The sequence below is a fragment of the Callospermophilus lateralis genome, chromosome 3 (assembly GCF_048772815.1).
Source record: "Callospermophilus lateralis isolate mCalLat2 chromosome 3, mCalLat2.hap1, whole genome shotgun sequence".
Taxonomy (NCBI): Eukaryota; Metazoa; Chordata; class Mammalia; order Rodentia; family Sciuridae; genus Callospermophilus; species Callospermophilus lateralis.
Genome location: NC_135307.1, coordinates 115,284,800 through 115,312,370, shown reverse-complemented (window position 1 = coordinate 115,312,370; position 27,571 = coordinate 115,284,800). Strand labels below are relative to the sequence as shown.

Here is a 27,571-nt window from a genome sequence, read left to right as displayed (position 1 = left end):
GGGCGAGCGCTCACTCCCGGTCCAGGTGGCGCCCTAGCGGGGCCTTTTCCCTTCAGCCCCCTACGTAGGTCCTGCGCTTCCGCATGGAGCGCGCTTGGTAATTCTAGTATAGAGTCGCGGCCTCGGTGGTGATCGGCCATTCTCTGCTTCCCCAGGCCGTGAGTCGTCCGCCCCGGGGAGCCGTGGCCGACGTCGCGCACCATGGGTCGCAAGCAGTTGGAGCTCCACATCCAGGCCGCGAGACTGTGCAGCCCCGGTCGCCGAGAATGAGACGTCTGGGTCACGTGACACGCCGATTGTCACGCGGGCGCCGCTCACCTGACCAGGCTCTCACGTGGCTCAGCCCGCTGTAGGGAGAGGTCACCGGCGAGCCATGGCAGGCCCCAGGCTTTGGTTTCCGCTGCTGCTGGCGGCAGCGTTCGCGACCTGGGCAACGGCCCTATGGCCCTGGCCCCAGTACATCCAAACCTCCCACCGGTACTACAACCTTTCCCCCTACAAATTCCAATTTCGGTACCACACCAGGTCCGCCGCGCAGCCGGGCTGCTCTGTCCTCGATGAGGCCTTCCTACGCTACCGGAAAGTGCTCTTCGGTTCGGGTCCTTGGCCCCGTCCTAACTTATCAGGTGAGTCACACCTGCCGGATCTTGTTACCCCGCCCTGAAAGAGCTGCCTTGGGACAGCCCCCTCAAATCTCTGCAGACACCCACCTTTTGTTTTTGCCCAACACTTTGATCACACACTCCATTTCCTCTTGCCCTTCTCCTACTGCTTGCTCTCCTCTCAGGCACTCGCAGGTTTAATCCATTCACTCCTTCACTCAGCTGACTTCTAGGGCCTGGCTTGTCTGTAATCCTTCCTTTAGCTATATTAGGTATTCATCCCAAAAATGTCTACTGTAGAACTGCAGTTCAACGAAGATATCAAATTGTGGAAAATTGTGCCAGTAACATCTAAGATGATCATTCTGATCATAATCAAGGGAGGCTGGGGCTCCATGAATCTGATCAGTGCTAGGTAGAAGAGACCAGAGAAGACCCTCAAAATTGGTGAGACAAGATTCAAAAACTTATGCCAAAGTACATTAAAATGTCTGGCACATAGTACGTCCAGTAAATGTTTAAATTGTGAGAGAAATCATAGAACACTTTCACAAGGAAGTGAGTTTCCAGGAGCAATTTAAAATGAGGTGGTAGGTATAATTAGCTGGGATTGAGAGGAGGGTATTCCAGGCCAGAAGAACCCTTGAGCAGAGGGTTATGACTGAGCACAAAGTTCTAACCTGGTGAATGTGATGGGACTGGGGCCTGGAGAATGGGTAAGGTTGGGGTTGGGAAAGTATTCACACAGATAGATTTACCAGATACTTAGGACATCATTGTTCCTGAACAGAATAATCCCATCCCTTCTCTCAGTCCTTTTATTCTAAAATGGAAGATTATCATGAGCATCTGTATCCTTCTGAAGGCATTTTCAGTATTTGCATTGCTCATCCTTAGATATTAAATAAGTGACTAAGTTAAGTGGCATTTATTCATCAAGTGGCATTTAATCAATCTCCTAAAATACCTCTTTTGGCCATTCCATAACTATGGCTGCAACTAGCAGATATTTTGTAATTTTTTAAATTGGCTATATTAACATTAAGGCATTGATATTTTTGTTTATTTCTAAGATCATCAAAAAGAAGATGATTTGGGCTGGGGATGTTGCTCAGTGGTAGAGTGCTTACATAGCATACGCAAGGCCCCAGATTCAATCCCCAGCACTGAAAAAAAAAAAAAAAAAAAAAATGACTTGCTGGTTTTATTTAGTATTGCCTTTCAAGTTTCAAATTAGAGCATTAGCATATGATTCCAGGAAAAGGAGAATCATATGACTCCAACTCATAATAACCTAAACTCATGTTGCTCTTAGCTCATTACAGAATTATGGATGCATTGAGATCACCTCTGGGTGATGCAGAAGAGAAACAGATAAGTTCAGGTAGCTAGGCTGGGGAGAAAAAAGAATGTGGTTAGTTTGCTTCACTCTAATTGGGCTAGTAATTAAGTACATTGTAAGTATCCCCTGGCAAAGATAGGGCCTCTTCCTGTATAATGCTGAGTTGCCAGTAATTTATTATTTTAAAAGCAAAGAGGAAGAAAAGTATGTAGTAGAATTATTTTTCTTATGAAAGGTCATGTGGAAAATGGAAGGAGACATAGGGAGGAGTCATGAATAGACTGTCTTTGGAAAGGTGGTAAGTAGCAGGAGCACAGTTTTTAGCTGAGGAGCAAAATAATTGTATTTAATTTTGTATCCCAGGGCCTGGATTTAGTTAATAAGAGTCCTTAATTAACCTCTTTACAAGCAGCCCTGTTTTTGCCTTTATTACCTAAATCATAACAAGCAGCTCAACTTTCAAGGCATGTATGTGTGTGAACAGGGGAGGTAGTTTGAGCCTTGTATATAAAAAAACAAACAAACAAACAAAAAAAAAAACTGAGTCTTATTTCCTTAAGCTCTCTTTCTGGCTTGGATATTCTGGAGGATCCAGGGTCTGAAATATGGCTTATTTAGGAAGCACCCAGAGAAGATTATTTATCATTTGTTTATGTGCCCTCAGGCACATTGCCTAATTTCCAGGCTTTTGGGTTGCTACTACTTTTTTCCATATTTTTTTTATTGGTGCATTATAGTTGTATACAGTGATAGGATTCATTGTTACATATTCATGGAGACACACTTGTAACAATGTAACTTGGCTAATATCATCCCCCAGTTCCTCCTAAAATCTGCCTATATTCCAGGCATAAGAAAATAGTTATGAATGTTTTTGCAGTCTTTGAAAGACTTTACAATAGAGGGAAGAACTGGTGATTTTAAAAGTAAAATGGGGTTGAGGGTATAGCTTGGTGACTGAGCACTTGCCTAGCATTTGTGAGACTCTAGTATTGTTCTCTATATCACAAAAAATAAAAATAAGTAAAAATTAAAACAGCCTGAACCCCTGTGATACCCTTTTGTCCATTTCCTTCCACCCCTCTTCCTCACTTCCAAATAGAAGAGTGAAGTAGAGCATGGGGGGAATTTTGTCAGTTGATGTCTTGTTGGGCTGGTTTTGACAGCAGGTGTGGACATTTGAGCTGTATAGCCTCATGCTAGGACATGTTGTCAATTTCTTAGCCTGTTAAAGGCGTAAACATCAATCTCCTTCATCCTCAAGAAAAGGTCTACTCTGAAAAAAAAAAAAAGAGGTCTAACAAATGAATTAAGAACTGTCTGGGAGGGGAGGGCTGGGTTTGTGGCTCAGCAGTAGAGCGCTTTCCTGGCACGTTTGAGACCCTGGGTTCGATCCTCAGCACCACATAAAAATAAATAAACAAAATAAAGGTATTGTGTCCAACTACAACTAAAAAATAAATAAATGTATATATAAAGACTTTTTTCCCTTTTTTGTTGGGCCACTGACAACAAAAGCAGCTAAAGAGAAAAGTAGAGGTGTGAGAGGTGTATGTGTGAAGAGTTTTCTGTACCTCAGGGTTTATGGGTCTTTAGTCCATAGAAATAGATTTATAGAAATAGAGAATTAGATTTGATTTTATTCTCTTCCTAGGTGTAGTGCTTCTGTCGTAAGCTGAGGCAGTGCTTAAATTTCAACAGTCAATTGAGTTCCTGTGGAAGTGTGTGCTCAGATGCAGGAAGTGGGGCTGCTTGTCAGCTCAACTGTCAGAGAGCAACCTCCTTCTTTCGTAAAGTTTTTGGGGTTGTGGGTGAGAAAGGATACTTATAGGTGAAAAGTATAACTACTGTACTATTCAGTCTGGTGGTAACTGGTAATAGAGTGCCACAGTAGTGGCTTTCTTCTTTTGGCTGGAGCTTCAGTCCTAGATTGGGGTGGATTGAAGAGTTCAAGCCCATGTTCTTCGTTTCTTTTTTGTTTTGTTTTGTTTTGAATACTTTTTAGTTGAAGATGGACACAATATCTTTATTTATTTTTATATGGTACTGAGGATTGAACACAGTGCCTCTTGTGTGCGAGGCAAGCGCTTTACCACTGAACCACAACCCCAGCCCCACCATATTCTTTTATATGTTGGAATGTCACTTGTTGGTCATAGAGGGTGACCAAACACATGCCAGTGGAGTCTTCAGTCTCCTGTAAGACATTCATGACAAACTCTTCCAAGAAGCTGCTCCTTTGATGCTGTTAGACCCCAAGGTACCCTGCCCTGGGCTACTCCAGCCAAATGATACACAATGGAGGTTTGCTCTGGAAAAACTTACTTATTGGAAAAAAAAAAAAAAGTAGAAAATGGAAGGGAAATATCATTTATTGAATGTCTGGCACTCAATGCTTATTATGCCATTTAATTGTCATAACATCTCCTTGAAGTCAGTGTTATATATCCCCATCTGTCAGAACAGGGCATCTCACAAAGTGACATGCCCAAGGTTATACAGCTAGTAGTGTTGGGGCAGAAATTCCAATCAGAACTGTTTGTCCACAAAGATTTTGTTCTTGTCACTGTGCAGTCTTGAAGTAAAGTCATAAATATCTTTGTCAAGCCAGTTAGCAATTTGGAAAACTACTGGCCTCTGGTAGGGTTAAGCTCTGATCACATCTTAGTGCTAATTGCTCCAAATAATAACCTCTGACATCTAATTGCTTATTAATGCTCAGGTGGTGAGTTTGTTTATTCCTGCCCCATTGTTATCAGATTCCAGGACCATTTCTGAGTTCCTTCATTTTATCCCTTCTTAGTATAAATAGCATTTATTAACCAACCATAATTTGTCAATAACAGTAGGTCCATATAGGGGAATATGTATGTGTGTGTGTGTGTGTGTGTGTGTGTATAATTTGTGTGGGACTACAAAAAATTTTTTTAAAGAATGTTAGATAGTTTAGGAGATTCTTGGGGTTTACATCATCATTTGTAGTTTAAGAAAATGAAAATCTACTCTTTAGGTTTTTGGCATTGTTCAAATTTAAGTGTCTGAAAAGTTGGAGCCAAAAAATATTAATAGAATTACCCTCATCCTTGAAGAATTTATAGTCCCTGAAAGTGGAGATACAGATATACAATAAAATGTGTGTGTGTGTGTATGTGTGTGTGGTTTTTTTTTGTTCTGTGATAACTGAAGTGTAGGGTTCTTTGAGGGCGTGGAAGAGGACACTTGACCCAAGGGTGGAAGCATGGGAGGAAGGTGTGTGGTTTTTTGTTTGTTTTTTTCCCTAAAAAAATGCACCTTTATTATACCACAATTTCTAGGGTCAGGAACTTGAGAGTTACTTAAGTGGATATTTCTGATTCATGCTCTATTATGAGGTTGCAGTCATCTGAAGGCTTGACTGGTACTTGTGCATCCACCTAGAAGGTGTGTTTTGAATGGCTTTCACAAAGTAAGAGTTCATGTAGACAGACATAGTGTTTCCTGTAGACAGAAGACCGTATGAAAGGCCTTCAGATGAGAATCTTTCCAACATATTTAAGAAACTGAAGGTCAAAGTATAGCTCTAGGGTAAATCGGTGAGTTTTGAAGCTAGAAACATAATAGATGAAAGGCCATTAAATAAGAAAAGTAGTGAGATTAAACTCTGGTTGCATTGGGGATTTGTGGGAATAGGACTAGAGGAAAGCCCACTACAGTGATCTGGGTAAGAAATAATAGTGACTGGAGCAGGATGATAGGTATAGGGACAGAGAATACTAGAAAGACTGAAGAGAGATTACTGGTGGTATGCTTGGAAGTTGTGAGGTACGTTGGAGGGAAAAATGCTGAAGGATGACTCTCATATTTCTTTAGCAGTTTTGTTTTGTTTTAATTGGTACTGGAGATTGAACTCAGGGGCACTCAAACACTAAACCACATCCCTAGTCCTATTTTGCATGTTATTTAGAGGCAGAGTCTCACTGAGTTGCTTAGCGCCTCTCCATTGCTGAGTCTGTCTTTGAACTTTCGATCCTCCTGTCTTAGCTTCCCAAGTTTCTGGGATTACAGGTGCTCATGTCACCAGCATGAGCATTCTTTATCAGTTTGAGTGTTCTCATTTGCATGTTGCTGCCTCACAAAGATGGAGAAAGGGATGGAGTAAAAAGAGAAAGATTGATTAAGAGGTTGAGAGGTGAACTGAGTGTGATAAAAAGTTTCTTTTTGGATTTGTCAAGGGAGGTGTATCTTAGCAAACAGCTAGCTACATGGAACCAAAACTTGGGAAATGAGTTTGAACACTTCCAAAAGATAGAAGATATAAAGGTGACCATGGACGGGTGGTTGAGGAGGAGAAAAGGATATTGTTGGAAAACTGCTAAGCCAGAATGTGGGTTAGTTCTTCCTCCAGGGTATTAAAGTCATCTAGGTGGAGAGGAAGGCTTGGCATCAGAAACCAAAGTGTCCGAGTAAATAACAAAGTGACCAGGAAATTGCCATATTTCGATAAAGAGAGGCTCTAGATTCAACAACTGGATGGCATGAGCCACAGAAGGGAACTGTGTTTTCACTTGATGGTGGGGGATGGATGACCTAGAAATAGCACCAAGTCTCAATCTCGGTATGAAAAGACCTTGCCTCTCAGAACAAATTGTAGAGATAGTGGTGTGTGGTGTCTCTAGGGAGAGCCAGGCTTCAGTTAGTGAGGAAGCAAAAGTGCTGAGAATGGTTGGTAGTTAAATAATCATACAACAAAACTTCAAGAGTTATTCAAGGGTGGGTGATGTGGTCAATAAAAAGGAAACGTTTATGAGAATGGGAGTGTGGGACCAGAAATGGCCTTATATATTGAGCAGAGTGACAAAAGATGTCAGAGGTAGGACACAGATTTCCCTGACTGTAAGCTTACAACTGCCAAAAATCTAAGTTCCACAGACCAGTTGTGTAAGAGTGTTTTTCAGTTTGGAAAAAAATTAAATTCTTATATCAAACACAAAGTAAATTCCAAATAGATTAAAGATCTGAAGATTTAGAATATACCATAAAAGCATTAGAAGGAATCCTAGAATTTACTCTTATAATCCCAGGAGTAGAAGAGGCCTTTCTAAGCAAGCAAATAAAGAAAACTATAAAGGAAAAGATAAACATATTTAACTACATAAGAATTAAAGCAAAGAAACCACAAGATTAAAAAGATAAAGGTCAAAATGGGGCAAATAGTTGCAAACTTAAAAGATGAGGTTAAAATCTAGAAGAGCTCCACAAATCAATAAAAGAAAATTAACCAAGAAAAGTACAAAGAATATAGTTAGTAATTGCAAAACAATGCATAAATTCAGTCATTATTAAAGAAATGCTAATTAAATCTGTGTTCTTGTTTTGTTTTGTTTTTAACCAGGCTGGCAAAGATGAAAAAGAATTGAGATGATCTAATGTTAGAAGGATGTGGAGAAATGGGCTCAGATATGTGGGTTTGGGTAAAAAATCAACGCAATAATTTGAAGAGTAATTTGGCAGTGTCATGACCGAACTTTTCACATCTTCGGCCTAGTATTTGCATCCCTAAGAATTTGTCCTATGGAAATCTTTCACAACTGTATATACACACAAATATTTGTTTATTAGAACATTGCTTCTAATATTAAAAATTTAGAAACCTTACCAAATGTCCACAAATGGGAGAGAAGTTAGTTAAGGAGTTTTCATCAATGGAATTTTATTTAGTATTTATAAATAATGGTGTGAATCTCTAGATATTGACATTGGAAGATCTACAAATCATTTTGGTAAATGGAAAAAAAGTTATAAGCTGATATGTATTTAGATTCCATTTTTGTTCTAAAAATTAATATCAGTGTATTTACAAAAAATTGGAAGGCTGTTCAAAATGATAGACTGCAGTTACCTCTTGGAATCTAGAATTATAGGGAGATTTTTCTCTTTCTAATAAGAGTAGGGTAAGGAGGGACAGATCAGAGTTTTTAAGTAGTGGGGAAATGGGGCTGAAGATGTAGCTCAGTGGTAGAGTAGTTGCCTAGTACGTATTAGGCCCTGAGTTCAATCCCCAGTATCATGTGGGGGAGGGGAGTTTAGAGAAAGTTGGGGGGAAAATGCCTTTTTTTTTTTTTTTTTTTTTTTTTGTACTGAGGATTGAACCAGGGGCACTTAACCACATCCCCAGCCCTCTTTTGTATTTTATTTAGATATAGGGTCTCACCGAGATGCTTAAGGCCTTGCTAAGTTGCTGAGACTAGCTTTGAATGGAAAAAAAGTCTTAATTACAACTTTACTTAAAAAACAAAAAAAGAAAAGCAGCAAGATGGGAATGAGAGGAAGGGAAACATTCAGCATTCACCTGTGGACTGGAGAGAGTACACTATGAGTAGTTAGTCTCTGGAACGTGAAGAATCTTAGGACTCATGGGCAACTGCACCACAGTCTAAACTGAATTCAGCAGCACTGAGGAGAAGCCTCAGACTCAGGACAGTCACCTTCTCATTTCCCACTTTACTGGATAAGAAGTTTCATAGGGATGCCTTTGCCTCCTCCCTTAGCCACACTGATGTGCTTCCCATGCTTGGAATATATTTTCTCCTCTTGGTGCTTAGCAAACACAACTTAGGGTTCAGATCTTACTCAGAGGTTAAGCCTTCTTCCCTTCCGGAAGAAGCAACAGTATGTACCACAGCCCTTATCACACTGTTTAGTAATCGTTGTTTGTATTTGTCTCTCCCACTAGAAACTATGAGCTCCTCAAGGGCAGGGACCAGGGCTTGTTTTTCTTTTTAACTGCCCCAGCACCTAGCACAGTTCCTGATGCACAGTAAGTGCTCAACATATCTTGGTTGGAATGAAGAAATGAGCGAGCAAGAATGATTTCCAGGCCTCTCATTTGGCTGAGTGTGGGGAGGTGAAGCCTGCTTGTGGTGTGTATGAAGCTGTGTATGTGTGGAGGTGGGGAGACAGCAAAGTGGATGTGGGAATAAACTTTGGCATAGCCTAGGAGAGTACCAGGGAAAGGAAGACATTAGAGTGATAAGGTGTCAATGGCTGAGTTGACTTTCCTAGTTTTCAATCCAGAAGCCAAGCCAAATGCCAATTTGTAACTAAATCCAATGTGTTTCCTCCAATCTGCTAGGCCTCTGTGATTTAAGTGCATTAATATAATGGAAATGTCTTGATTCAAGAAGGAGCAGGGCTGGTGGAGGGAGAGGCTATTGTACATTGAGATAAAGATATATAGTTTCAGATACCCTAATGCAGCAAAGAGTTCTCCCTTCCATAGAAGTGGAGATACCTAAATCTTTGGACTTATGGACTCGGAGGTTTTTAGAATATTGTTTTGAAAAGTCTGTGTCTTTTTAGCATCCTCTACCCTAATAATAAGACTTTAGAAAAGTTCTAGGTTTGGGTATATAAAAGTGATCTCTATGTTAACCATGTTTCCCATTTATGCTGATTATTATGTAGCATAATCATTATGCATATGTCGCATAAAATGCACTTTTTTTTTAATTCTAGTATCATTCATTTTTTCAGCAAACATTTATTGAATGACTACCGTGTGTCAGGCACTGGGAGTACAGAGACACTGAGATTGGTCCCTGCTGTTGAGGAACTCACAGCCTAGGTGAGGAGATAGACAAATAAACAGCATATATTAAGATACGCGTTATGAAAAATGTATGTGTACATTGCTTCGTGATCACATAGAAAGGTCTCTAAGGAAAGGGTGGGGAATGACAGAAAAGTTGTATAGAAGGAAAGCCAGAGTTATTTCTTAATGAGGAGAGGTATGGAGGGAATGCAAAGTTTGTTTCAATAGGAGGAAGCAATATATGGCAAGAAAAGTATGGAGAGAACACGGCATCCTCAAGGATCTGAAAAAGCTCATTAAGTTGTAAGTGAGAGTTTCTGCACAGGAGCAGGGAAAGACAAGTCTCTTCTGATGACTATTAGTGGCTTCTGGACTTCACCTCTGAGAGGCCATTTGTTGTTTTTTGGGTTTTTATTTTTGTTTTTATTTTTTTGGTATTCGAATTGAACCCAGAGGCACTTTACTGCTGGGCCATATCCTCAACCGTTTTTTATATTTTATTTAAAGATGGAGGTCTCACCAAGTTGCTTAGGACCTTGCTAAGTTGCTGAGTCTGGCTTTGAACTCATGTTCCTCCTGCCTCAGCCTCCTGAGTCACTGGGATTACAAGCGTGTGTCACTGTGCCCCAGGCTTCATGCTTGCTAGACAAGTGTTCTACCATTGAGCTATATGTCCTCAGTCCTTTTCATTTTTTTTTTTTTAATTTTTAGTTGTAGATGGACACAGTGCCTTTATTTTGTTTTATTTATTTGTTTATTTAAATGTGGTATTGGGGATCGAACCCAGTGCCTCACACATGCTAGGCAAGTGCTCTACCACTGAGACAGAATCCCAGCCCTCATTTTATTTTGAGACAGGGTCCTGGGACTTGTGATCCAGGAATGTGCTACTGTGCCTGCTCATTGAAGGGTTTTAAGCAGAGGCTGTCATAATCTGATCTTTATGTTGAAACACTCTAGTAGATAGTAGAGTGAAATGGGGTATAGATGGAGGCAGAGAGAGATCACCTGGGAGACGTTTTGTAGTCATCCAGGTGAGAAATTTCAAGATGCTAAGTTAAATCTTTGGCCCAATAGGGGCAGGGGAAGTGGGTGGGATGTGTTGAGAAAATAAGGATCTGGTCTGGGGTTATAGCTCAGTGGTAGAGTACTTGGCTTGCCTAGCATGTGTGAGGCCCTGAGTTCAATCCCTAGCACCACCAGGAAAAAAGAAAACAGATAATAAGTATTTTGTAAACATGACTTGAGTCTTTTTTACTGTTGAAATCTTACTTGCTCAGCAATGTTTGACACATTGGAAGACAGTTTATAAATATTATTTTGAGTGAATGAATTTGTGATCTACTAAAGTGGAAAGTGTGGTAGAAGGTGGAGGTTTCTTGTTTGGGTAAATAGATTGTGCTGTTATCAAAGCAAGAGAGAGGATCAGCCAGTGAGAAAAGAAAGAAGAGTTTTTGTATTTGTTTTTAAGATTCAGGGTGCATTTGAGATAAGCTGAGCAGAAACATACCAAGTCTAGGGCTCCAGAAGAATTAGCTTGAAAAGATAAATTTGGAACTTCAGAGTTCTGTGGGAGTGGATGGCATTTCCCAGGGAAGTGTAAGTAAGGAGAAAAAGAAATCTGGAAGCCTAGAGACCCTGGAGAACACCAGCACAGAGGGGTTGGTGAAGCAAAAAGAGAATGAGGAAGCATATTCAAAGAAGAAGAAGGAAAATCAAGAGAGAACAGTGTCCCTCTAGTGAAGTGAGTTTGTCAGTATCTTATGCTGCCAAGAGATCCCAGAAGTGGTGAATGGTGTCTAAAATATTAGCTCTCTGACAGCAGAGAATTTTGTCTGTTTTAATCACTGCTATATCCCCAGCACTTAGAAATAAGCTTGACACATAGTAAACATTCAATAAATAGCTGTTGAATGAATGACTGGATGAGTTGGAAAGATTCCACAGAACCTTAGTGAAGCCATTTTCATGGGAGTAGTGGCAAGGGAAGTCAGATTATAACAGATTGAGGGGTACATAGGATGTAAAGAAGTGTGGCTATAAAGAGAAAACAAAGAATGACCACGTCCATGAGCACTTACCTTGTGCCTGACACTGAACTAAGCACTTTACATATATTAACTCATTTAATCTCCCCAGCAGCGCAGTAAGGTAGGTACTATCATGAGTCCCATTTTACAGATGAGGAAACTACAGCTCAAGAGAGTAAATAACCTGCCCAGGGTCCCACAACCAGAATTGTTAGGACCAAGATTTGATTTCAGATTTGTCTGTCCTTGAAGTTCAGCTTCCAACAGCCCAGGCTACATTTCTTCTAGAGTTTCTTTGTGACTGGAAGTTGAGAGAAGGGGTGAATGTTTGAGATGAACTACAGTTGAGACCAGGAAGACTGCAAAGATTTTAATGCTGATGGGAAAGAATTGGTAGAAAGAAATAATTCAAAGTCTTTGAAAAAAAGAGAAATAATTTATACAAGAGGAACCTGAGGAGAGGTCCAGAGCACAGGTAAAAGGAGACCTCTTTCATCAAGATGGGGAAGGAGAAGGTTAAGACAGGTGTGTGTTGCAGATATTTGGGGGAAGGGAGAAGGTAAGCTGGATGGGAGTTATTTTTTAATTATCTGCTAGGATTAAGGAAATTGGGGATCAACTTGAGGAAAGTGGTACAAGCTTGAAATAGCTATTGTGGAAAATAGAAAAAAAAGTGATAGAAGATTTTCAGGGCAGCCTTGAGGGCCCAGCCAAGATGGGAGACCATGATTTTACAGTGACCCAGTCCTGCTATTCTGTTTTTTCCCTTCCCTCTGATAGGGCTAGTAGTAGCCAGAATTTGGGGGCACAGAAGGCAGAGGTTAGATTGATCCAGGGTTGAGGGTTTTGCACACTGGATATAAATGAAACTAAGACAGGTTGTTAAGAGTATTGGCTAGATTGCTTCTGAGGTGATGGATGTCCACATCTAGGCCAATAGGAAGTTATGTGAGGCTGAGAGAGGACTAAAGACAGGAAGGACTTGAACAGTTGAACAACTATAGTCTGGAGAAAGTTCTATAGGGACTTTGTCCTTGTTCTCAAAATTCCATGTCCAGAGATGACCTGTCTATGATGAGGAAGGCAGAATTATGCCAAAAAATGGAGAACAGGCATAGAATGAAAGGCATGTTATCTCCACACTGAGAAGACTAACAAAGGATGACAGAGATACTTTTGTTTATTTTTTATTGTAAATGCTTGTGTAGTGTTTGAAATTTTCAACTAGTGAGTACTACCTTTTTTTAAAAATCAGATACAACATTTTTTATACCTTTATTTTATTTATTTATTTTTATGTGGTGCCGAGGACTGAACCCAGTGCCTTTCACTTGCTAGGCAAGCGCTCTACCACGAGCCACAACCATAGCCCCTACCTTTTTAATTAAAAAAGAAAAAAAAAAGCAAACTTTTCAATGGAAACTCTACCTTCCCCTGCCCTCTCAAAGAGAAAGAGTTTAGATAAAAGCTGGGAGGTGAGTGAGCTGCAGAGGTAGGAGGCTGTGATCATGAAATGGAACCTGGAGTCACGAGTTGAATCTTGTTCCGCCCTGCCATTGTTTACAGGACAGGAAATGGAAGTCCTGAAACTTGAATCTTACTCGGCTTGGTAGTAGCAGAACCAGAACCAGATCAGCCTTTCCTGATTTCCCAGCCCACTACTCTGTGTTCCTCAGCACCCAAGGCTTTAGAATTCCCTGCTGTCCCAGTGGGGTTCACAGTGCATGTGTGCATGTGATTGCCCGCTCAACGGGCTGTTTAACATACCTCACTTCCCACACTTCAGTTCTCAGTGCACGGATGTGGGTGTGGGTGTGGGTGTGTGGAGAGGCAGCTGGCTGGCCCCTGCGTATTTCCTGCTCTCTTCAGAGCTCGTACAGTGGCAACAACGAGGCGGAAAACCACAGTGATGATACTCTATTTACATCCTTTTAGATGACCCAGTGTCCCTCCTGTTTTGCCGCCTCCCTCAAATCTTCTCTCTCAGAGTTTATCTAAGCAGCAGCTGAGCCTCTGAATACACTTCTTTAACAGCCACATGAGTCACTGAGAGCATTTAGGACAGGATTCTTTACCATAGTGGTATCATTCTGGAAAAAAGTGCTTTCATATCCTTCAGATCATCCAAAAAATCTGTGATCTAGGACTATAGACATAAGAAATAGAGTGCAGGTGTGTTTTAGAAAAATAAAAAGATAATATTAAAAAAAAAGTATTTTCCTATGTTCCAAGTAATAGTTCGGATAATCCTGCTGTTTGTGCATCCTCTCCTGTTTTGTCCTCAGGACAGTGACCATGGTAGTTGCATGTGGATGAGTTGGGATTTCTCCTCATTTGGCAAACAAAGGCCCAGAGGATTAACAGAAAAGCTCAGGACTTTTGCCCTCTTTGCTTGGCTACCAGAGATATCTCCACACAGTGATATTGAGGTTCCCAGATGAGCTCAGTTAAAGGGGTGCCCAAGGAGGCAAGGGGCATAAAATAGTTTAAGGAGAAGGATTCTTTTATAGTTTTCTTTGCCCCTGCCTCCAGATTAAGTCCTCAGTTTTCAGAATTTGTTGCAATGGATTTGGAGAGGTTCCCTGTCTGATTTGGGGTGCTTACGACGAACCTACTGATTCTGCCTTGAGAGCAGTCTCTGAGGCCTGAGAGCCTGGTTGTCCTTGCATGAAGAGGGGATGTATTTTTTGATTAGGATGTAGATAAAAGTTAACCATACCCAGAGTTGCCTCAAATTCCCATCTCCCTGCAGGGTTTAGGCAGGCATTGTTGGATTCCTTATTGGCTTGATTCTTGGCAGATGTGAGAGCTGAGTTGCAGCCATGTGGGAATGCTCAGGAGCTTTGAGCTGGCTTCCTTGAGATGCTCGGAGGCTCCCAGTTTTCTTCTGCTTGGAGAATGGGTAACATTGGGATTCTGGTTTGGTTCTGAAGTCTCTCTCTCTGCTTTCTTCAGACCATCTATTCCTTACTTTGTAGTTCCAGAGAAAATCATGGATATTGTGCTACCAGTGGTGTACATATGATTTCAGGAAATAATAGGGAGGGGACTCATTAATTTTGGCACAATAAAATCAGAATCACAGAAAAAAAAAATCAAGAAAACTGGTAGGAGGGTAGAAAGAGATGCACATTTTGACTATGGCATTTTTTTCTGCATAGACTGGGGTCTGTAGAGCTACGATATGTTAATTCATACTTGGTAGCTTTTGTGTTGAGCAGAAGTCTGCCTTGGATAGAGAATCTGTTTGGGAAGGGTGGGGAAGAAAACAGGTTGGGCTGGTGATCGTGGGCCTTCTTTGAGGCATCAGCTGCATTTTCTGTGCCCTGTGTGTGGGAGGTCTGTCTGTGCCAATGTGAAGGAAGACCAGATGTTGAGCTGCAGCTTGATGAGAAGCAGTTTTTGAGGCCTTGGACTTGTGTGTTTGGCACAGTCTAGGCGAAGTTAGAACTACCACCTAAATCATTCCTGTGTGAGTCGGGGCGGGTTACTGGGGAGGAAAAAAGCACAACCAGAACAAAAGTTGAACATGACCAGAAAGGGACAACACCATGGGTGAATATCACATCTTCCCTTTCCTGTCACCTCAGTATGTGAGCTGAGAGATCAGAGCTAGGAACCCTTCTGCAGGGTCTTGGTTTTTACCTGTTGTTGCTAGTGGCAAGTCAGCCATACTTTTTACGTTTTTTTTTTTTGGCAGAAAAACAGGAGAAAATAAAGAAGAACAAGTTGGTTGTCTCTGTGAGCACAGCGGGATGTACTGATTTTCCTACTTTGGAGTCACTGGAGAACTGTAAGTACCACACTGCCCCATGTCCTAAAGAGCAGGCACTTGTCTGGAGATATGATTCCAGATGTCCTGACCTAAGCTTCTCATGACCTGAAGTGCCAAAAGCCATAGAAGATGAGTTTTTCTCATATGAACCTCTAACCAGTACTTAAAGGTCGGCTGCAGAGTGTTGCACTAGCTCTTCACTGAGTCCCATAGGACACTTACCTTTTGGACTGGGTACATTACTTTTTGAGGACTGTGCCAGAGTTTTGGGTTGTGTATGCTGAAACAAAGCTACGTCATTAGTTCTATGACTGCCTCCTATCTTTGCTGAGCAGCAGATTGGGAACCTTTCCAAAGTGAATATTTGAGTCTTTGCTTCTTTCTCACATTCTTAGATGAAGTAGTTGAAGTCTAGAGAAAAGGGAAACAAAGGCTTTGGGAATGCTGGATGCTGGACTTGCCTCTTCAAACAGCCCTAATCCCCTTTGCTGGTAGGAGATATCATACCTTCAGCTGGAGGCTAACAGGACCTCATGTTTTGGTTAGGGGAAAATGACCCACAAGCTGGGTGTTGCTTGCAGAGAACTCTGCTCCAGCCTGACTGTCTTCATGTATCATCTGCCAGGGCCTGCAGAGCCACTATGGTGACCACCTTTCAGCAGCCTGCCAGGGGCTTTGCACCTCTCTGAAAGATTTAAAAAAAAAAAAAAAAAAAAAGTGATCTTATTGTTTTTGTTTCTGTTTTAACCAAGGATTTATATAGACCATCTTGTCTATAGTCTGAGTAAACCACCAAATGAATTATTTTTGTCATTTCAGATACCCTGACCATAAATGATAAGCGGATTTTACTCGTCTCTCATAGTGTCTGGGGAGCTCTCCGAGGTAACAAGGTGGGGCTGATTAAGGAAAGAGAAAGAGATGGGGGTGAGAGAATGATGTGGGAATATTGAAGTTGATGGGATGGGAGAACAGGCCAGTGAATACTCCCAATATGGCTTTCTTTATAGAGACAAGTTGGAGTTTCCCCATTCCTTGCTGCTACGTCCAGAAGCTGATAGGCTTCATCCCGTGTGGCACAGTACAGGGGGAGAGTGCAGGGGACAGGCAGCTAGCCATGAGAGTAAGCAGTACTATCACAAAAACTACCTGTCCAGCTCTCACTCCAGGCATATGACTGGAAAGGGGCTTTAAAAAGGAAAACTAAGCCAGGTGCAGTGGCATGGGATTGTAATCCCAGCACTCAAGTGGCTGAGGTGGGAGGATCTCTTGAGCCTAGGAATTCTGGGCCAGCCTGCGCATAGCCAGACCCCATCTCTTTAAAAAAAAAAAAAAAAAAGGTGTGTATGTGTGTGTGGTGGGGGAACTAATAACAAAAGAAATATATACAGGTAAAAGGTAGTAGTAAAATATGTAGAGCAATATTATTTCTGGAGAAAATGAAGGCTTACCAGCCTATAGGTGATAGGCCCCTACCCTTTCTCTAGATTTACTGAGAAGGTGTTTGGACCCTAGTCAAATACTTAGCCAGGTGCCTCTACTACGTTTGGTAAAGCCTCTGCCAGTGAATATGAGGTAATTCTCACTGAATTCTTTGTTTTAGTTGGGCTTTATTACACTGCCTTTCCTCCCTTCTTTGGAGATGCAGCATACTCCCTTCTCTGCCCTCTCCTACATTTTTAAAGGTGCTCCTTAGTTAGTTTGGGGAAGGGGCATGTCAGACTCTAAAGTGCTGGGTATCAGAGTGGGGAAGGGCCCATATCATAGGTTCCAATGAGCTTCACATTAGGTCCTGATTGACCACTAAGGTCTTATGGATTCTTTCATTTCAAAATTTTGGGACTCTGGAGATCCTTCATGGAGTTTCTGGTGGGTTTCTATAAGTGGGGCCTTAGCTGTTAAGAACATGAATCACTGTGCTTGCACCTTGATGGTCTCTAAGAAACTATGTCAAGGCAGTCCTTTGGGGGGGGGCAGTTGCTACCCAGCACACTTCAGCTGGTCTCAGTCACTACAGAGGAAGAGTAGTGAGTCCTTGTCTTCCAGATCCCGCCTCAGGCTCCTTAGAAGCTCAGTCTAATGATTACTTTCTCATAATTCAGTCTGAAAGAAGTGAAGACCAGTAGACCAGGGTCCCTCTTTTTTTATTCTCTTAGCTCCTAATGGGCTTTATCCATGGAAAGCTTTAACCCCTTGCAGTCTGGCTTGGCCATGAATTAGCCATCTTACATCTTTTTATTATTATTTTTTTTCAATCTTTATTTATTTATTTTTATGTGGTGTTGGGGATTGAACCCAGGGTCTCGCCTGTGCTAGGTGAGAACTCTACAGCTGAGCCACAACCCCAGCCCCCATCTTACATCTTATTGTAACTTTAAGGCTCAGAAAATATGGAAGGTGGTATATGAGTTTTGAAAGTTAGTGTATTGCATGGAAAGGCATTAAAACTACCTTCCAGGGCTGGAGATGTGGCTCAAGTGGTGGCGCACTCGCCTGGCATGCATGCGGCCCGGGTTCGATCCTCAGCACCACATACAGACAAAGATGTTGTGTCCGCCAAATACTAAAAAATAAATTTAAAAAAAAAACCTGCCTTCCAAAATAAAATACAGAAACAAAATGTAAACTGACTTCTTGGTATCTCCTTTTTATAAGTGTTGAGAATCATGAAGCCTGCACTACATCCATTTTCACCCTATGCCTACACATCATATTCTGCCTTAGTTACAACTTTCTAAGACTCCCCAAATTTTCACCCTCTCTCCACTTCTCCACAGGCCTGGAGACTTTTAGCCAGGTGGTTTGGAGATCGTCCGATGGCGCGGTGAGTATGGGCCCTTAAAAAGTGCTCCCTGGGCTGGGATTATGGCTCAGTGGTAGAGCACTCGTCTGGTATGTGCAAGGCCCTGGGTTCGATCCTCAGGATCACATAAAAATAAGTAAATAAAAAAAAGATAGTGTGTCCAACTACTTCTAAAAAATTTTTTAAAAAATAAAAAGCGGGGAGTAGGGGGCTTCTTTATGCACTCTGGGATTTTCTCAAAAGTCCTGGAAAATAATGAGAGTCCTGGGAAGATTTTGTTTTGATTTAGATGGGGTCCTAGTGGATTTGGATAAATATTGGGGATGTGAATGGAGAATTTTTTTGATAGATTGGTCTATTTAGAGTGACTATAATGGATTATTCTGAATCATTTAGTAGTGACCTTGATACCACATTGCTTTGAAAAAATAAACAAGTTAACAGTCAGGAAAATCTAATCTGTATGGGACACTTGTATTTGGTATATGGGACATATTTGGCTAAGTGAGATGTTTGACCTCTGGGAAGGTGGCTGCTTATGGTCTTTGATATAGAGATTGGTGGAGGGCATTGTTTAGGGACATAGTTATTCTTACAATATCCTCATAGTTATTCATAGGTTGGCTTTTCAGAGATCTTGGGATAATCCCTTTGAATTTTGACATGTTCAATGTTTGGTCTGCACAGTTCTTTGTCAACAAGACGAAGATTGAGGACTTTCCTCGCTTCCCTCACCGAGGTTTGCTGTTGGATACATCTCGACATTACCTGCCACTGTTTAGCATACTGGACACACTGGTACACAGGCCTTAAGACTTTATTCATGCATAGAGTTCTGGAGCCATGGGGCAAGGGATTGATCGGGTTCCATATTCCTAAAGAGTAGGGGAGAAATATATGTAACTCTCGAAGCCCCTGGGGAAAATGTAGTAGTGACCTGCTCGAAGATTCAAAAAATATCATGAGTGGTTTAAATCTATGCCACAGGTTACTGTGAACCAATGTTCAGGCCGTTTCCAAGAGTACGGTGAGGGTTTTAGGGAATTGGCTCCTCAGCATTCTTTATGTAGGATGAAGTCATAGGAAAGATGTTTTGAAGCCTGAGCTGAGGAAGTTCCTAAGTCTGTTGAGTTTAATGTGGATTCTTAGATGAAAATTGCTCACCCAGTTCATGGGTCTGCCTTTTCCTTTCCTCCTCTGGTGGAACCAAAGGAGTTGACACATGGTTCAGAAGCCTCAGATTTATGAGTTTGGGGGCAACCAAATTCCCAGGCAGGTATCATGATTTGATAAACATAAGTCACATAACCCAATGCATATGGTAGGAAGAAGTAAGTGTAGGTCCTAAGACTATCTGGGGACTTTTGGAAGGTAACAGGCGACCATAGTAGTTACAGTGTTCATCTCTATGTGGCCAGAATTCATCTTTCAGCTGTCTTTGGCTGTGTCTTGGGAAAGAAGAAATGTCCTGAGTCACCCCTCCATGCCAGGCCCTTTCTGATGGGGTGGTTTGATAGGCTGTATAAATCTTTCACTGCAAGCTGGGGCAGGTTGAGGCTTGTTGGGGTGTGTGGAGTAGCCTGCCAACCTGCCCAGTTTGAGGCTGAAATCGGAGAGGCTGTGATAGATTCATGGTGTGTGCTCTGACCTACAGGATGTCATGGCATACAATAAATTCAACGTGTTCCACTGGCATATTGTAGATGACTCTTCCTTCCCATATGAGAGCACCACTTTTCCAGAGCTCACCAGAAAGGTATGTCTTGTTTCACTCAGCCAAAGCTTATAATAGGTCCCTGGCTGAGCCTGGCTGGAGCCCCTGCTGGGAAGGACAATAGCTCTTATCCTAACCAGACACATTGACAGAGGGAAAGGACAGTAGCTTTGGAATCAGGACACTTAGATTCGTGTCCAAATTTTGCCATTAATTTGCTCTATGACCTTCAGAAGAAAATTTGCTGTCCTCATTTGCTTTTTATTTATATTTATTCTGTTAAATGGAAATAATCTCTACCTTGTTTATCTCACTGGCATTATGGTGCTCAGATAAAACAGTAGATGGGATAATGGTGGGGGATTATGATAAAGATTCTTGAAGATAGTTTTGGTATTTGGGGAGTGGTGGAAGCATTTTGAGTATCTTCTATTCTGATAGCCTTCAGGAAATAAGATCTGAATCGAATCTTATGCCTTCCAGGGGTCCTACAACCCTGTCACCCACATCTATACAACACAGGATGTGAAGGAGGTAATTGAATATGCTCGGCTTCGGGGTATCCGTGTGCTGGTAGAATTTGACACTCCTGGCCACACTTTGTCCTGGGGACCAGGTAAGAATAATGTTTGGGATTAGAGGGATCTTCTATAAACTTTTCTTACCTGGGAATTTAGATAGGGAAGAATTTACTTTTGGATGGACAAAGGAGTCCACTTTTTATTATTAAAATATGGGCAGATTCATCTCAGATCCCCATGCAAAATTGTTATGCCCCAGAGCAGATACTGAGGAATCTAATCTCATTAGAATCTGATAGAAAGAAGCTTGGGGTAGCCTCCAAAGGTCATTCAAACAGCCACTACTCCTGCTCACCCTCTTTTTCTGTGTAGCTCCAGACCCTAGAGTGAGTCCTCCAAACTAAAACCTAGTTAAAGGAAGATTTTGAAAGAGGCTGCCACCTGGTCTCAACCCCAAGAGGGGAAGCCTCTGGGCCAAGAGAAATGCCCCTTAGGAAATGTAGAATTCTACGTAATAATTGATCCCACAAAGAGGAGGAGATAGGAAAGATTGTACCAATTTGACTTCATTAGGCTCCGTCCCCTTTATTGCTTAAGGCCATTTGAGAAGAAATGTCCTTTTGGAGCAAGGGTGAATTCTATTGGAAGCAGTGTGTTGAGGCAAGAGTGTATCCATTAACAGTTGTCTGGTTGTAACCCAGCCTGTCTCTGATTGTGAACATGTTCATATTCCTTTGATTGTGACTGAAGAGGTGATTACAGTGCCTGTGAATGTCTGTGTGTGACATTTATGAACACAAGTGTCTCACTTTGTGAGATTTAATGTCCTTACATGTGGAACTAGAGTGTATATGGGACTTTTTCTTTTCTGTTTGTTTGTTTATTTGTTTGGTACTGGGGATTGAACTCAGAGGCATTTGGAACACTGAGCCACATCCCCAGCCCTATTTTATATTTTATTTTAGAGATAGGGTCTCACTGAGTTGCTCAGCACCTCACAGTTGCTGAGGCTGGCTTTGAACTCGTGATTCTCTTGTCGCAGCCTCCCAAGCCACTGGGATTACAGGCATGCCCCACCACACCCAGCTTTTTCTTTTCTTTTGAGATAGGGTCTCACTAAGTTGCCCAAGCTGTCCTCAAACTTGTGATCCTCCTCCCTCAGTATCCCAAGTATCCGAGATTACAAGTGTGTGCCACTGTGCCTGGCTGGTTCTGACACTCATGTGGGGTTCTCTGTTGGCTTAGGTATCCCAGGGTTATTGACTCCTTGCTACTCTGAGTCTCGGCCCTCTGGCACCTTTGGACCAGTGAACCCCAGTCTCAACAATACCTATGAGTTCATGAGCACATTCTTCCTGGAGATCAGCTCTGTCTTCCCAGATTTTTATCTTCACCTTGGAGGAGATGAGGTTGATTTCACCTGCTGGTATGAGCCCTTTGATCTTCCCACCCTCCCTGATGAATTGTTTACTCAGAGTAGAGGTCAGCCCTGCATAGCTGCCTGGGTCAGCTGCTGCTGCTTAGGCCCTAACCTCTATGACACAGCAGTCTGTCTCAGCCCATAGAGGCCCTACCTGACTTTGGCAAGGTTGTCAGTGCAAACCTCTCTTCCTCTGTATTTTCAGATTCTTGAGATATTTGTGGAAAAATATCCCAGCTCAGAATTATCTTGAAAGAATCCAAGATAGAGATAAATAATCCCCGTTTACATAGGCTTAAAATAGTCTGATTGAAAAATCAAGAAAGAGAATTCAAGATTAATAGATAACAGTGTACAATTAATATTAAATCATAAAGTCCAAACTCTCAGATCTAGTGAGCTTAAAAGAGGCTGTGAGGGCTTCATCCAGAATTAGGCACTAAAGTTGGATTCAGGAAAATAGTTTGGCTTTTGGGACATGAGGAGTGGAAAATATTTTTGGAAGAGAACAATGTGAGCAAACAGATGTCGGGGGCAAGGATTTGCAGTAGGTAACAGACAGCAACTCTTGGCTCCTGCTGGAACAGCAGCAGATGGGAAGTCAGAATCCAGTGTGCTGGAGCTCCCAGCCGAGCCTTGGACACTAAGGATGAATGTGAATTCTCTTTGGGGGTTTGGATTTCCGACTCTTTCAGACTCAAACTCATTCTTTACATAGCTTGCTTGGTCACACTTTACTCATTTACAACTTTTGAGATCCTCAGTGATTTGGCTCTTTTAAGTGAAAAAAGATAGTTGTAAGAGGCCAGGTCATTAACCACCAGGCTATAGGCTTTTGGGGTGGTAAAAGAATGAATTTTTTATTTTTTCTTGGGATTCAGGAGATCCAACCCAGATATCCAAGCCTTCATGAAGAAGAAGGGCTTTGGTGACGACTTCAAGCAGCTGGAGTCTTTCTACATCCAGACGTGAGGAAGGAAGGAGGGTGGAGTGTGTTTGGGGCTTACTACTTATGGGGCCCCCACTTTCCATATCAGGGCTGGGCCCTGCTTGACAACTCTATGGGCACCTGAAGGGTCACCATGCTCTACCTTTTCAGGTTTGGAGTGGTTGGGTACCAGCCTTGGGAAAGAAAGATACCTTCCAGTCAGGGATGGGCCCCCTGGCCAGGCTCAAGTCCTAGAGTACGGACACACAGGCTAGAGCCTGTCTGAGCTGAGCAGACACTTTCTTGACACTTCTCTCATTCCCAGGCTGCTGGACATCGTCTCTGCTTATGGCAAGGGCTATGTGGTGTGGCAGGAGGTGTTTGATAATAAAGTAAAGGTGAGCCAGCAGCAGAGAAGAAAAGGAGCCTCCAGTGACATCTACCTCTGGTCTCCCTACTCCTCCCTTGCCTCTGCAGGGACTGATCCTCCAGTTTGGACTAGGTTTTAAAAGGTCTAAGCACTTTGGCCGTCTCTCTTTCCCCCTTTAGAAAGACTGCACAGGTGTGAGCCCCAGGTTTAGATGTCAGGATCACTATAGACTAGAATCACTGGTTACTTGAGATTCCTGAGACTTGACTTGATGGGTTGGATTTTCCTTCCTGAATCAGAGACTAGGGTCTGGGAGAGGCAGATTGCCTTCATCCTTGGACCCTAAGGATGAATGTGCCTTATCCTTCATTATTGTTCAGTAAGATCCCAACCCTTGTCTTACCCCAAGAAATATCTGGAGACTCTTGGACATGCTGGCTCCTGAGCCCCACTGCTTGCCTCCCTTGGCTCCCAGACAATATTACTATCTCCATGCGGGGGAGGAGAACAGCAGAGAGCTATCTTAGGGTTCTTGGACTCCTTAGCTCTGCAGTGGGGTATGAGCTCAGTGGTTAGGAGTCACAGAGCTATCCTTTGCTGCCAGGAAACAGAGGGTGCATACATACACCCTTTAGCCTAGGTTGCTTGCCTAAGAAAGAGGCCCAGAAATCTTCTCAGTTCTATACCATTAATGCCCTTTGACCTTTTGCAACAGGTTCGGCCAGACACCATTATACAGGTATGGCAAGAAGAGTTACCAGTAAACTACATGAAGGAGTTGGATCTGATCACTAAGGCTGGCTTCCGGGCCCTACTTTCTGCCCCCTGGTACCTAAACCGTATAACTTATGGCCCTGACTGGAAGGACTTCTATAAAGTGGAGCCCCTGGATTTTAAAGGTGAAAGCAGGGCACTCTCCTTGCTAACCAAAGATGACTCAGGAGGGAGGCAGGAAGGTCTTGGGCTAGACATTTCTAGAAATGAAATGACCTGTCTGCAGAGAGGGCCACATTGGGACAGTGGTGGAAAAGGAAGCCTAGAGTTACACCTCTCACTGGCCCACTGTGGTTTCCCCTCAGGTACCCCTGAGCAGAAGGCTCTGGTGATTGGTGGAGAGGCCTGTATGTGGGGAGAGTATGTGGACAGTACAAACCTGGTACCCAGGCTCTGGTAAGGGCTTTCTGGAAGATATGGAGGGTTGGGCTTGAGGACAGGGGTCCTCCTTTTCACAGTCAATTCCATCCAGCCACTTCCACACTAGTACCTTCCTTTTAGGCCTGAGAGAGTAGATGCATTGCATTACATTCTGTTTTACATGTAATACTTCCCATGTGACTCCATATGTCCCTCCAGCAACCCAGTAGGTATGTGGAGTAGTGATTATTTATCACCACTTTCCAGATAGAGATAAGGATGCCTGGAGAACATAGGTGATTTGCTCAGGTTCCAATACTAAGGGTCCATGATACCTATAAGATTTCTCTCTGCTATTGTAGCCTCACCAAGCATGGCAGGTGTACTGAGTTTACATTTGAAAGACATCTGCTGCTGCTGTCAGTACCAACTAATGATGCCTTTAAGGCTTACTCTTATTCCCATTTCTTTGGGAGAGGAGGAAGGCTAGATCACTATCCACATTTTAACAAAAATGGAGCTGAGCCCCAGAACTGCCTGGGAACCAATCAGCCAGGCTCTCACTTGGAACAAGGTGTCTATCACATTCTTTGGTCTTGGGCTACTCTGGGGCCTGAACAAAAGGCAGTAGCCTGTGGATGTCCAGCACCCTTCCAGGGAACACAGGGCCAATCTGCCACATACATTTTTTCCTTCAGGCCCAGAGCAGGGGCTGTTTCTGAAAGGCTATGGAGCAAGAGTTCAATGACTGATGTGAAGTTTGCCTTTCAACGTTTGTCACACTTCCGCTGTGAATTGCTGAGGTAAGCAGGCTGTGGGTCCTTCCCAAAGTGGATGAGGCAAACTCAGAGCTTGGGATCCCTTACTGAGAAGAACAGAATGGTAACAGTAACACTTACTTTTTGACAAGCACTGTGCTTGTCTCACTGGATTTTTACTACAACCCATAATGTAGATAAATTTTGCCTCCATTTCAGAAATAGATGACTGAGGGGCTGCGGGTATGGTTCAGTGGCAAAGTGTTTACCTAGCATGCACGAGACCCTGGGTTCCATCCCCAGCACTGCAAAAATAAAACAAACAAATAAATAAATAAAAATAACTATAGCACAGAGAAGTTAAGTACCTTGCCCCATAGTCACTCAAAAGCAAGATTTGAATGAGGTTGGCTTTTATGAGCTCTCATGATATCCATGCCTTTGGGCCTTATGAGAGTCATTTTCTTGGTTTAGTCATTGACAAGGTTTTTAGAACATAGGGAACATAGCTTAGTTCAGAGTCAACTTTTGGGCTAAGAGTCAAACATCCTGGGGTCTAAGGCTCAACAATCTGTGATGTCCTGGATGATTGTTAGTAGGTTCCTTGCCATCTGTAAGTATGTTGCCCCTAAAAGAGATTGTCAGGGCTTTAAACTAGTGAGTCTAAGACCTAAGGACAGGTGTTCATGCCCAGTACCTGGGCTGGACAGCACCTCAGTCTCCACCATCACTGCTTTAAGCGTATTAGAATAGAACCAAGAATGGATGGCTAACCAAGAGCACTGGACACCCCTCAAGCATCTACATCTTCCAAAGGGACTATGATATCTGGGGATGAGGCACAAACACAGGCAAGCTAGAAATAGGTGTTTCCCAGATCACCTGGGTACCTATTTACAATACAGATTCTTGCCAACACTTTGTCTCACCCCACGTGAGAATCACTAGAAGTGAGATCTGCAAGTAATTTTGGTACACGGTGACCATCTGAGATTTACTGAAATGGGGAAAGAGGCTTTTGACTGTGGTGGAGGTGTTATTGGGGGTCTAAGACTACGGGGCTCACCTTGTCATTTCTTCATGTCCTCTTGCAGGCGAGGTGTCCAGGCCCAGCCCCTCAACATAGGCTACTGTGAACAGGAGTTTGAGTAGACCTGAGCCAGCAGCCCCAGGCACCAAGGAGGGTGCTGGCCCTAGGAGAGCAGTAGTGGGGCCAGGCTTCCACTGCATCCTGGCCGGGGGAAGGAGCCCCTTGCCCACGTGCCCCTGTGCCTGGAGAGAAGGGGGCCAGTGCTGGCACTGGTATTCAATAAAGAGTGGTGTGGCATTTTTCTATATGCAATGTGGATTATCTGTGTAAAAAGAAAAGGGGAAAAAAAAAAGTGAATGGCCCTAGGGTAAAGGGAGCATCCAGGACTAGCCTCTTAAGAGCAATAGAGCTCAGCAGGGCCCAGCCAGGTTGGGGTCAGGACCTGCCCCTTGAAGGGTCTTAAAGTTGAGGGCTGGGAATGAGATCTGTCGTCTTTCTCCTGCTCTGCTTGGCCTATGAGTTACGTCAATCCTTTCCCACCCCCATTCTCAGCCTGGTCACTTCACTTCTGTGTCACACCTCCAAGGTTTTTTTATATATGGGGCCTGAAGGAGTGGTGGGCAGAAGCAAGGGCTGCAGCCATACCTTTCTCCCCAGGCAGACTCACACTTCCCTCTCCTGAAGCTGCTACTCTGTCTTGGGTTTCTTGCTACTTCAATTTCATTTAACCACTATTTAATGTTATTGAGCCCATATTGTGGTCCAAACACTTTGAAAAGTTATTGAATTTGAAGGATTTGTTCCTCAAAGGCCCTTGTTAACTCCAAAATGATGTAGATTCCAACTCCTTCTTTCCATCCTGTTTCTATTTAGCCCATAGCATCTTCCCAGGAAATGGATAGTACAGTTGTCCCTAAGGGGCAAGAATATGGGCACATGGCTCTGGAAGAAGGATTTTGTACACATGACCTATTTTTTTCCTCTAGATTTCTCACTGTGGATCAGACTGCCCACTGGTGGTTTCATGTACAGTGACAATATAATCTGAAAGCTGGGGCAATGGTGGGCAGAAATCCTTGAGATTTCTTTGGACCTATTCAGTTCTTTTGCCTCCCAGGCTGGGAAGACAATGGAGAAGTTCCAGGCATTTCTCTCCAAAAGCTTCCAGTGTGGTAGATACAGAAGCTCAGGGAAGGCAGGAGTGAGAAGGGATCTGAGCACCAACCTTTAGTTCCTCAATCATGTTCTTTGGGGGGTTCTGGTTGGAGGTAAGCCAGCTATGACTCTTGTGCTTTTTCTGCAGGGACAGGGTGACCAATTTCTATTAACATAATTCTCTTGGAATTTTCCACTGTTCAGCCTAACCAAGTCTAGCATTCTAGTCTAGAGAGCCATAGGCTAAGGCTCCACACCTAAGGAGCCTCCTTACCACTAATATTCAGAAAACTGTGGTGGCCCCAGGGAAGGACCCTGTAGAAACGCTGCTGCTCTTCAAATCCCCCTGCTTCTCTCCTGATTATAACTATAGTGCTCCTATTTTTTGGAATAATGTTCAATAAAATGAGCAGATACTA

At 42.8% G+C, this 27,571-nt stretch overlaps 1 protein-coding gene across 1 annotated transcript; it reads left to right on the top strand.

Annotated features, from left to right (window-relative positions):
- The first annotated feature begins 324 nt into the window (after positions 1-324).
- Positions 325-27,571, top strand: Hexa (hexosaminidase subunit alpha). Its single transcript, XM_076851050.2, has 14 exons — positions 325-626; positions 15,245-15,337; positions 16,139-16,204; positions 18,097-18,143; positions 18,810-18,920; positions 19,777-19,878; positions 20,320-20,452; positions 21,603-21,783; positions 22,659-22,745; positions 23,031-23,103; positions 23,791-23,974; positions 24,155-24,245; positions 24,908-25,012; positions 26,062-27,571. Exons 1-14 carry the CDS (start codon positions 374-376, stop codon positions 26,117-26,119), a joined length of 1,584 nt encoding a protein of 527 aa, XP_076707165.1. The 5' UTR covers positions 325-373; the 3' UTR covers positions 26,120-27,571.

Coding starts and splice junctions, on each gene's coding strand:
- Hexa (XM_076851050.2), top strand. CDS start 374: ATGGCAGGCCCCAGGCTTTGGTTTCCGCTGCTGCTGGCGGCAGCGTTC. Junction 18,921..19,776: donor TTAGCATACTGGACACACTG/GTACACAGGCCT, acceptor TCTGACCTACAG/GATGTCATGGCATACAATAA. Junction 24,246..24,907: donor AACCTGGTACCCAGGCTCTG/GTAAGGGCTTTC, acceptor TTTTTCCTTCAG/GCCCAGAGCAGGGGCTGTTT.